The sequence below is a fragment of the Hydra vulgaris genome, chromosome 07, assembly GCF_038396675.1.
Source record: "Hydra vulgaris chromosome 07, alternate assembly HydraT2T_AEP".
NCBI lineage: Eukaryota > Metazoa > Cnidaria > Hydrozoa > Anthoathecata > Hydridae > Hydra > Hydra vulgaris.
The window spans coordinates 37,828,422-37,841,693 of NC_088926.1; the positions used below are offsets into that span (position 1 = coordinate 37,828,422).

At 28.0% G+C, this 13,272-nt stretch overlaps 1 protein-coding gene across 1 annotated transcript; it reads right to left on the reverse strand.

The window, feature by feature from the left end:
* LOC136082748 (high mobility group nucleosome-binding domain-containing protein 5-like) lies at positions 1-549 on the reverse strand. Its single transcript, XM_065802170.1, has one exon. It carries the CDS (start codon positions 547-549, stop codon positions 1-3), a length of 549 nt encoding a protein of 182 aa, XP_065658242.1.
* Positions 550-13,272: the final 12,723 nt, after the last annotated feature.

Genomic DNA, 13,272 nt, shown 5'->3' on the forward strand with positions numbered 1-13,272 from the left:
TCAACATCCACACTTCTTAAAGTATTTTTTTAAAGATGTTCCACCTTTAGGAATTTTTTTGCTATATCCTACTTTTTTATCATCTTCTTTATCTTCATCGTCTTCTATATCTTCGTCGCCTTCTTTATCTTCGTCGTCGTCTTTTTTACCTTCTTTCTCTTTGTCGTTGTTTTCATTAGCTTCTTCTTCGTTGTCGTCTTCCTTACCTTCTTCTTCTCCGTCTTCTTTACCTTCTTCTTCATCGTCTTCTTCTATACCTTCTTCTTCTTCGTCTTCTTCTTCTTCGTCTTCTTCTTTACCTTCTTCTTCTTCGTCTTCTTCTTTACCTTCTTCTTCTTCGTCTTCTTCTTTACCTTCTTCTTCTTCGTCTTCTTCTTTACCTTCTTCTTCTTCGTCTTCTTCTTTACCTTCTTCTTCTTCGTCTTCTTCTTTACCTTCTTCTTCTTCGTCTTCTTCTTTACCTTCTTCTTCTTCATTGAACAACTCTTTAAAACTACTATAATCTCTCATAAAGCTTTTCATGTAGTGCTTGCGCTTATTATCTGCCATTTTTTATTGAGACGAGTTATAACTATTTTCGTATTTTGATATAATACTAAACAGTCACTACTTAATAAGCATTGAATCAGCACTTACATAAAATTATTCCGGGATATTTGATTTTCGCGTATATATAAGTAATGTATTAGTGGTGATAGAGTGGTGATTGAGTAGCGATCATTAGTGATCACCACTTAATCACCGTTGAGCAGTACTAAATCACTAGTGATGCGCGCATAGGGTATATATATATACATATATATATATATATATATAATATATATATATATATATATATATATATATATATATATATATATCTATATATATATATATATATATATATATATATATATATATATTAAATCGAATATATACATAAATATATATATATATATATATATATATATATATATATATATATATATATATATATATATATATTAAATCAAATATATATATATATATATATTTGATACAGTATATATATAACATATATATATATATATATATATATATATATATATATATATATATATATATATAATATATATATATATATTAAATCAAATATGTATATATATATATTTGATACAGTATATATATAACATATAAATATATATATATATATATATATATATATATATAATATATATATATATATATTAAATCAAATATATATATATATATATATATATCTTTGATACAGTATATATATAACATATATATATATATATTATATATATATATATATATATATATATATATATATATATATATATATATATATATATATAATATATATATATATATATATATTAAATCAAATATATATATATATATATTTGATACAGTATATATATAACATATATATATATATATATATATATATATTATATATATATATATATATATATATATATAATATATATATATATTAAATCAAATATATATATATATATATATATTTGATACAGTATATATATAACATATATATATATATATATATATATATATATATATATATATATACATATATATATATAAATATATATATATATATATATATATATATATATATATATATATATATATATTTACACACATATATATATATAAAATTGTACTCCTCGCATGTTCTACCTATTTGTCAGTCAATCTAGCATGACTCCTTGCTTGTTCTACCTGTTTGTTAGTCGATCCATGTAAACAGTTAAGAAATAAAAACAAAAACATTTAGATTTTTATTTTAATTAAAAATAAAAACTCCAGTATTAGTTGCATTTTTTTAAAAATGATAAAATTTATTCCTTAATTAAACCTAATGGTTTTTATTTCAGTTTATAATGCTACTTTTTTATTGAACTTTATTTTACATTTTTACATCTACAAAATTAATTTGTTTGATTTTTTTTTAAATGTTACATAATTTCAAATTTAACAAACAAGTTTTTATGAAAGGCAGATTTTATTCAGATTATGTTATGCATGTTTCTATTATTTTTGATTTGGTTGAGTCATATTATGTTAAACTTAAACTAACAAAGTTAAATAAGCAATTTTTTTATTGAATATTAAAAAGTAGTTAGAAATTTATATAAATAATATTATTTAATTTAATTATATGATAATAAACAATAATATAAAGTAAATAATTTTTGAAATCTTTATTGACAAAATACTAAAAAAATTAAAAAAAATTTCGGTTTGTTAATAGAAGTTTTCAGTTTAAAAATGCTTTTTCACTTATGTTATGTTATGTCTCCTTTTTTATAATTTTATAATTTCTAATTAACTGTTATGTAATTTCTCTTTGTAATTTTTAATAATCTCCTCATGTTAATTTTTTTAATAAATTTTTCTTAATTATCCAGTAATCTTTATTATTATTAATAGTTACTATAAAAAATTATTAGGTAAAAATAATAAAACAATAAATTACTAGTTCATCTTTGCAGTAGCGTATTAACTCTCGTAAGAACCTTTCTCCCTAAAAACAAATATATAGTGCAAAAACTCTTCCCACCCAACAACAAGTCGTCTTAAAGACAACTTTAAGACGTCTTAAAATTTGTCTTAAAGTTGTCTTAAACTGGTCTAAAATGAAACACTGCAAGTCGTCTTATTTATAACGTCCTAAAGTTGTCTTATCTAAAACGTCTTACAGACGTCTTATTTAAAACGTTTTAAATTTGTCTATTTCAAGAAGTTTTAAAGTTGTCTTAAACTGGTCTAAAATGAAACACTGTAAGTTGTCTTATTTAAAACGTCTTAAAGTTGTCTTATTTAAGACGTCTTAAATAGACGTGTTTATATATATATATACATACATATTTTATATGTTTATATACATATAATATATATATATATATATATATATATATATATATATATATATATATAAATATCTAAATATATATATATATATATATATATATATATATATATATATATATATATATATATATATATATATATATATATATATATATATATATATATATATAGATACATACACACACACACACACACACACACACACACACACACACACACACACACACACACACACACATATATATAATACCTTCCAGTCTCCTTCCAATGCAACATAAATATATATATTTATATTGCATTGGAAGGAGACTGGAAGGTGGTGCAGAATATATGAACTATGCAACTGCAATAAGTGAAAAAAAGAGACATGATTTAGTATAAAATATATTTCACAGCATCCACACAAAAAAGTATATGATTTTTATTTTTAATATGATTTTCGTGATGCTGGCGCGTTTTTTAATACACCCTGAATAAATTGATGTATTGTCTTCTCCGATTCCTTTGGATATGTCTCTCGGACAGCCGCTAAAAAGATAAAATTAATAGAACAATAATAGGTGAAGAAAATCATTGTTTTTTCGGAAAGCAGCGTTAGAAGATCTTACCAATCACACATTTATAAAGGTGGGTTTCTCTAAAACTTCTCTTTCCGCCTCTCTGTCCATCCATGTTGAAATTTATCATTAGCGAACAGTCCAACATACTAAAAAATCAGGAAGTAAATACATAATTCAGAAAACTGATAACTACTAAAATTACTATTAAGACCTCGTTTTCTTTTAAGCATTATATAGCTATAACTTCAACTCTATTGAGAATTGTGATGAGCAAAAATCTATTTATCTGTAATAGTGTAAAAAATTGTTTTTAAAGCTAACTTAATAAACCTTTGGTATTTTACAACTTATATCAATTGGGCTCAAAACTTTTCGTTCGGATATAATTAGCAATACCTCGAGAAATACTTAACGAATTAGTTCCACATTTTTTTTATAATGAAGCTTATTGCATTATTTAAAGTTTTTAATCAGTTTGTACAAATTTCAAAGGACGCTTAGAAAGTAATTAAAATTTTTTGAGAATAGGTTCCATCTTGCTTTCAGTGACCTTTTTCGATGTTGCTATCCATTTTTGCTTGAATTCTTCGTCATCTTTCGCTGATTTATTGCTTTACATCAAGATTCCTTTTACAAGTACCCAGTAACTCTCGATTACGTGCTGCTTAGGGCAGTTCGGAGAATTCGCACCTTTCAGGACGATTTCGATGTCCTTTTGAATGTACCACTCTATTGTCTTCTTGGAGTAGTGAATCTTGCCAAATCCGGCCAAACGATAACTGCATTGCTGTGTTTGTTAATAAACGGCAAAAGACATTCGGTGATGTACAAATCGGAAGTCAAAGTGTTTCGAGTGACGAATGGAGCACTCTTAAGGCCAATCGCTTGCCACACGAGGAACTTCGGAGCAAACTTTTCTGTCTGATTATACTTAAATTTGTTACTGACACAGGCTCCTTTTGACTGATAATAATATTGATGGCCGGGCAACTGCGAGAAATCCTTTTAGCAGTACGTTTCGTCATCCTCAATAATGCACAAATTTTCTCGATTGAAAAGTTTGACGAGCTTCCTTGGGCGGCGAGTTGCTTTTAATTATCCATCAATTAATCGCTTTGGAATTTTTTTTTGTTGTAAGCCATCAAACCCTTGCTCTTGAGTCCTTTTCTGATAAGGAAACGACAGCATTTAAACAATTTAGCGAGATCTCTTTGGGATTGGCATGGATTTCTTGCAATTGACCGGATGATCGAACTCACTTTGTTTTTGTCAACAAAACCTTTCTTCCTTCCACTACCTCTTTTTCTTTCGATAGTTGATAGTTTCGATAGTTATGAGTCTTTTCATATCTCCTCAATATGTCCCCAACTGAAGATTTAGCAACTTTTAACAATTTTGTAATTTTTGAATGTGACTAAGTTGGATTTTGAAGAAAAATTTCCAAAACTTTTTACCAATTATTCAATTTTTTACTCATTTTGGACTGATAAATTGATGGGGTTAGTAAAAACATCAATAAAATTAAATATATGTATAATATAAAAAAATGTGGAATTAATTAGTTAAGTATTTCTTGAGTTATTGCTATTTATATCCTACCAGAAAGTTTTTAGCCCAATCGATATGTAAAAAGCATAAATGCTTTTTTAAATAATTCTGCTCTGATTTTTTTCATTCTTATTTAAAAAAAAAAGTAAGTAAAGGGAAATCAATGAACAAATCTTTCTTACCGCCGCATAATCGTACGTGTACAGTCACCAATGTTAGTGCCTCCAGTAATGTAAATGCTTTATGAAACAGTCCGGTTAGTGAAGTTTTTAGTTTAGTTTTATTTTGGGGCGATAATTAGAAGTGTGTTTATTTAATATTAGATATTTAACAATTTCCTTTTCATAGGCTCCTCAACCTGCTGACTTTCATTTTCATTAAAATCATCCATATTATTAATGTTTTCTTTTAATGAAAACATGCTTTCGTCTGCATCAATTACTCTACCAAGTCTGGTGTCAAGACGGTCGTTTAAAGACTTAACTGCCTCTTATAGCTGCTCAAGTTTGTATAATACTTTCCTTTGGAACTCTAAAGTACAAATTACAATTCAATTAGTATACTCTCAGGTGCTTAATACAAGGAGGGGTGGGAATCGTTTTTTAAAACTAATAAATGGGAAAGGGGGTGTGTGAATTTGAATCCAGATATAATAAGCTGGGGAGCGGGGCTGTATTTAAAAAAAAAACCTCTCCATTCTACTTATCGGAGAGAGGGATGAATTTCCCTGACGTCCAAACAGTATTTTCCCAAAGAAAATGAACAAACTTTTTCAAAACAAGTTTCATTATTAACTTTATGCGTATCAGCATTATATGCATATAAGCAATCACACTTTTTATAACATGTTTTTTATAATAATTTCAATAGGATTTAACATGCTTATATAAGTTTTATACTATGGTGAGGAATATTATGTGTTTGGTAATGAATCAAGATTTTTTTTATAGGTCGAAAATTTTAAAAGACTTTTTTATACTGAAAGTTTGTTTTTTTCAGTTTTGAGATACAGTTTCTTTGTAGATAACCAGTCAAAATTTATAAAAGGGGGTGGGGTGGGAGGTGGTAAAATCTTTTGAAAGTTAATACATATCCCCCACCTTGTATTAAGCACCTGAGAGTACAATATTTATATTGGCAAGTTATTTACTACAATTCAGTCTCTTAATAATAGACAACACTGAAGAAGAGATAAATTGATCACAAAAAACTTCATAAATATTTTTTAACATATTCCTTATTAAAGTGATTAAATGAAGCAAAAATACTTACTTCCTTCATCCATTGGAAAAACAATATTCCTTTGAGGAGCAGTGGCAGTACTTGCAGCAAGTATTCCATTCAAGCAAGCCGAATATGGTATGTCTAGAATAAATTGTTTTAATTTTTTATATAAAACTTCACTATTTCAATAACACTTGTTAACGTTAAAACAAAATCAGACAATGTGAAGATAACATTGTTATTTTCACATTTAAAGATCTATATTGGTCTTAATTTAGTGGGAACTTTGATAGATTAACTAAAAGATAAAAAAAATCAACCATTAAAACATAGGCTGACAATATAAGAAACAATATTTATGTCAATATATATCAAATATAATATATCTCATATATTTTTGTTTTTACTAGAATATTTAATTATCTAGATTTTTTTTACTTTCGCAAAACAATGCAATACAAGAAAATGCTATGATGAAATTATTAGAAGAAATTGATAGAAGTGAATACCTGAAGTATTTTCTTGAAGAGATTTCTCAGACATGTATGGAAACTGAGGTGCTAAACAAAAGAAACATGACTAAGTGATATTGTTTTTTCTTGCTCATTCAATTTTGCAAGACTGTCTGACTTTTGTAAATTCAAATATTTTTTTCCCCAATAAAATCTCTTTTTAAGTATTGGGAGTTATTTGAGTTGCTATATAGTGCTAGAAACAAAAAGCAGGGTAAAATATATATCATATACCTCTTGGGAATGAAGCAGTGATATTTTTAAATGTTGCGGATTGCTTCAATTGTTGAGTAGCACACAACACACCTATAAAACAAAAAAATATGAAAATTTATATATACTTAACACCTTTAAAAAATAGGCACGGTTATAGCAGTTATAGAAGGATTCACAACATTCAATTTGGCCATTCCATTTTCAACAAGACCACATACACTGAGGATTGAGCCCTCTCAAAGAAGAATATGCAATGCTTATTGCTAAACATTCCATCATAATCCAAAATGACAAAATACAGCTTTTGTACGGGTAACAGATAATCATAAACAGAAAATGCAAAGCATAAAAGACAATATTTTAACTTACGTTTTTTAGATGGAGGAGATGCTGCAATATCTTGCGTTTCTAGGTATTCAAAATCTAAATTGAAAAAGTTAAATTTTGTATAAAAACTAGCAACACTAAAAATAAACCCACATAACAGAACCAAGTATCTTGTTTAAATATGACATTATTAATCAATAGTTACGACCGGATGCCTTTCTTGAAATTAACCTGTTTTGCAGATTAGAATTATTTAAAAATAGAATTTTGTCACTTTTTTTCTGTTATGAGTCATAAGAGAAGTAAAGTGACAAAACAAAAAAATTATGTTAAACTTAAGTCATATTAAACTTGTCAAGTTCAATTATGCGGAGTGAGTATTTTAAATCCTTTTCCCTACGTGATTAAAATTTCCTTATGAAGGGAATCTATTTCTTTTTTCCTCTATTTATATTTTTTACATAATATAAGGTATAGGCATAATAGATAGGAATTTTCTTTGCAGACTGACAAGCTGAATCAAAAACAAGTCTGGATGTCTTTTATGTAAAACAATTACACATTACCATTGGGAAAACATAATTCTTCTTTAATTATGTAAAAAAAAAGAATTAAAATACTCACTCCGTATAAATGAATTTAACAAGTTTATTGTTTTAGTTTAACTTAATTTTACCATAAATAAAAATTAACTGTCTCTTACCAACTTTGTCCCTCCCTGTTTTTGTAATTGGCACTATCTCATTATCATCTATTATAAGAGTAAAAAAATATATAGAATAATTATTTATAAAGTTGATAAAAATGTCAACAAAGTTACAAATGTTTACAGACAATGTCATTATAAATCTACCAAAAAATCTTACCCTCTTCTACCGCATTTTCATCAGAATCTGAACTAGCAGCACATGTTGTGTATGCCCAATTTTCACAAGTTTCTAAACTACCTAAAAACAATTCTAAGAAAAATGAGTTGAATATTTGAGTTCGCAGTAAAGCCTTAATAATCTTGCATGATTCTATATAACAATCCCTGCTAAACATAAAACATACTTCATGGTTTCAGAAAAAATATAAATCAATGTACCTGTGACCTTCCTGTGTACTATTTTCCCATACATCCTATCGTGCTGGGGATACTGCTTTTTTCTTAAAGCACGTTCTTTTTTGGCCTTTGGTGGGTATCTGACAATATCTTTACCCTCTAGCCAACAAAGTGGAACAACACCTTCTTCTTCTAATAACACCCCATCCTCATTTTTTCGTTTCCAAATAGCTCGAGTATAACCAAGATCTTTACTCATTTTATACTGTAAAAAAAATGTAGCCGGAACCACATAGAATTAGTGATACAATTCTTTTAGATGTAAGAGAAACATTTATAACACACTATAGGAAACATTTCAAAAACATCAAATGTTAGATAATACTGGCACAACAAAAGCCAGCTGGATACACATGGCAAATAGAACTTACAGCAGTTTTGCCGGGAAAAGAAATTTAAAAAAAAAATTAAAAAAGCACCCCTTTATTTGGAAAAGCACCAATTTACAAATTTAAATATATTTATTTAATTTATACTAGATGAATAACAGGATATATTACAAAGCCACTCTTGAATGGTAAACAAACACATTTTCGTAATTCATATTTATGAAAAGTGAGTTTAGAAAAATCTTGATTTTTTTCTAGAAAGTAAATTCCTAATAATTTAGGGTCAATTGGATGGTCATAAAATGACTTTAAGCAGCTCTTTGCATAAACATCACATTCGTAAGTGTTATTATTATTTAAAAATCTAATAAAAACAAGTTTCCCATCTTCATTAAAAAAGCAATTATCTCTGCTGCTTGAAGCAACTTTCTCTGTATGGGTTTTTAAATTGTTCTCATAATTAAATTCTTCACTGATGACATGCTTTACTATTTGCGCAGTTGGATTGTTGGCATTCTTTACAACCTTTTTTAGCTTGTGCAAATGATTTTCAAATGGGAAGCAAGATATTTTGTTTAATGAGCAATTGAAATTTTCTACGTCATCACATATATGCAATAAACTATGAATGTTATACACAGTAAATGTTTTACCAAAAATTACTTTACAATTGTTCACAAAATGCTTTAGTAATTCTTTACAGTACGGTAAAAGGCTTTTACGCAGGTTACCGTCTGGATGCACCAGAATAAATACTGAAATTGACAGTGAAAGAAAGTGTTCATAGACGAGTTCAGACACAATTCCTTTTAAAGAAACTAGTCCAGTGTATAAAAGAAATTGTCTAAACTCAGTTGCTTTCCACCTATCAACTTCGAGCAACGATCGTGGTCTTCTAGCAAAATCACTAGGAATGTAATTTCTAAATTCAATTAGTTTCTCCGATATCTGTAAAATATGTGCTTGTGACAGCCTAGCCATAGGACCTTTACGAAAATAATTCAAGATTCTTTTAACAACCCCAAGACATATCAAATGCATATAGTCAAGGCAGAATCCGGAAACACATTTAATACCAGCAGCTATAAGGGGAGAATTATATTTCTGATGTTGCTTATACAACTGGCAGCTAAAATCATAATCTGTTCGCTTGCAAAATTCTTGTTTTTCATTAAACACTACCCTTCCTTCCCAAGAACCTTTGATAATGCATCTTTCACAAGAATAATATCCAGTATGACCGACAGTCCCTTTTAAAAATGATCTTGCTGGGGCATCACAGAGAAAAGCTCTAACTTTAACAGAGTGTACAACTGATTTTATTGTGAGACCGGATAACTTTAAACTACACAATTCTTGTAAAAAATCATTTGAAAACGCATCCAAACTTGATGGTTTACTTTCTCCTGTGTATAATGCCACAATAAAAATCTTTCCACCACTTATTTCACAAAGAATTGGCCATATTTTGGGTATTGGATGATTTAAATAAGGGTAGCCCATCAATACTGAAACTAAGTAATATTTCTCTTTCAGACCCTGTAAAATGTTTTTTTAATACCTGATTCTAATCCAAAATAGTAATATGTACCACCACATTTTCGAACACACCGAACTTCTTGTGGTACTTTTAAGAGTGTTCTTGCATCTTTGGGTAGCGTGTTACCATGTCTTCGAAGTATATCGAGTAAACTATTCATGGCTGCTTGGGAACAGTTAAACTTTAGACACCAGGATGCAAGCTCTCCTGAGAGGTTTTTTTTACTGATGGATGGATTAAAAGACTCGCTGTCGCTTGAACTATCGGACCAATACTCAGGTGAATTGTTCGACTCAACTTCCATATTTTCTTCCACAGCTAAACGACTACAACTCTGACTGCTAGTATGAAAAGAATCTCTAACTGCTTCTTCTTGAGGTTGTGCACAGTTTTGTTGACGTTCATCCGCACTTTCGTCTCGAGCTTCTTTCAAAACTGATTTATTTAATTTTCTCCAATTCCTTAAATAATCTTTTCTTGATGCAGACATATTTTTACTCATTACGTTTCAACGAAAATTATAACACTATCAAAAAATAAAAATGTCTTTAAAGAAAAGAAACTCGTAACTTTTCAACTTCCGTAATTAGAATTAAAGACGTAAGACGTCTTTACGTAATTACGTAATTATAATTACGTTTAAGACGTTTTTGATTCGTTCCTTATAAAGAAGGAATTAAAAACGTCTTAAACTGGTTGTTCCAAAAGACGTCTTGCTAAGATGTCTTAAAGACGTCTGAAAAACTGTTGTTCCGAAAGATGTCTTTAAAAAGTGTGCTAAAGTTGTCTTAAACACGTCTTTAACTAGTTGCAGACGTCTTGACGAGTTAAAGTTGAGTTAAAGACGTTTTAAAGACGTTTTATGTTGGGCGGGATAGTAATCTAAACTTAAGTACTAAAAAACCAAATAGATAAAAAAAAAAAAAAAAATACATATCACAAACCACAAAGTCATCCAAGCCTTAGAGGAAATTGAGCAATTTGACATAATTAAGAAACAATGTAGAGATAAATTCAATCAAAGTGTGACTTGTATGTGCTAAGTATAACAATCAACAACATATGCTAAGAACAGTGTTTAATGTGTTATTTAGGAATAAATATATGTTTAATACACTAACAATAACGATCCACAAAAAAAAATAAATCATAGAATATATTCCAATTTTATGAAATAAAATTATAATTAAATTTATTTTAAATCGTTAAATCGATAAAAATAATTTGAGATCGTTTTAAAAAGATCGATAAAAAAATAAAATCGTTTCTAAAATTAGCACAAAATTCATTAGTATGCATTTTAAAAGTTGGAATTTTTTTTAAATGAAGTAAGCAAACCCACAAAGAAACCACTATTATTATCGTCGCTCAAAATATTATTTTAAATATTTTATTTACATACTAAACTACAATTACACAGCGCGTCCACAAAAATTAAACTATAACCGCATTGCGCGTTTTTTTGTTTGGAAATTAGGAGTTTGCGGTTCGGTTAGTTGCTTAGAGCTATGTTCAATAATCACTGGCTTATAGGTTCTAACAGGGTTCGCTTTTACAACAGCCTCTTCCCGCATTACTTTGATTTCACGTTCTAATTTAATTGCTTTTTCCTTTTCTATTCGTTTTTTTTTCTTCCTCTGCTTTTTAATTCTTGCTCATGTTTCCATTCCTTAAACTTATGACGCTCTTTAGCACGAATGTCGGAGCTTAATGCAAAATCCACTATTTCTGTAGGGGGAATTAAACCGGTTAATGTATATTGTGTTAGTGTATTATACAAAGAGTGCTCAATGTTCTTAAAGAACAGAGCAGTAGTAAATTAGTAAAGAACACTTATCTAGCTTTATCTTCAACTTTCAGTTTCACCATTTCTGGATCTTCAGGAAGCATCGCTTCCTGAAGATATGAAAATGGTGAAATTGAATGTTGATGAAGATATGAAAATGGTGAACCTCAAGTTTGTACTTAGAATTTTTTACAAATCTTTTTTTGAGCAACGGAATAAATATTACAAACAAACAAACGGAACTTTAATAAATATTTAAGTTGTAGGTTTTCCAGAGGTATTATTAAAATATCTGACATTTTTATTATTTTCATACAATTTTTTATTAAAAAAATGGAAACTTTGCTGAACAAAATTTTCTTTGAATAAGGAAGAAATTAGTTTTAAATTGTAAAGAAATCATATTTAACTTAACTTTCTTTTAACTCATATGGCTTATACTAAAAGCCATATGAGTTAAAAGAACTCATATGGCTTTTACTAAAAGCCATATGAGTAAAAGAAAGTTAAATTAAGTTTTTAAATTTAAATCCAAATTGATATACAATCTTATCTTGAATAGTTGTATTTCATGGTTTATTTTTATATTAACATAAAATATGTCTAATTTATAAAATGCCTCCAAATAGAAAATTAAAAGAATTGATGATTGTTTTCTGGTGGGAAAAACAACTTCTACTATTTCCAACAACAAATTTGCTACTACACAAGAAATTCTTCAATACTACAACTTTCTGAGAAAATCTAAATCTGAAGTTAAACTGTGTTATATTGTAGGTTGTCCAAATAAAAGGAGATCATTCACACTAAACTGTCAGTCAGTTACACTGCTGCATAATATCTAAACTTGTAGTACCATGGAGACGTGGTGGATTTGAAGTAACTACAGCCCAGAAATTAAGGAAATGGTAGATAAAATCAAAATAATAAAATATATTTTTAAGTTTTTAATAGGACTTAAAAATAATTCCACTTTATAAGAATAAGTTCGAAAATATGGTAAAGGACTGGATGAAGCTGAATATCTTATGCAAAAGAGTCAAACCAGCTGAAGTAAAAAGACAAAGCATTTTATAAAAAATGTGAAAAAGGTGTTCTGGATTGGAGAAAACCCACAAATTAAAATTGAAAAAATTAGGAAAGATAAGTCAAGAAACCAAAATGACAAACAAGAAGATATAGCTTTAAAGACCAGTTAGGAGAAAGAAAAGGAAAATTAGGGGGCTTGGATAAAAGATTTCAGCAAAA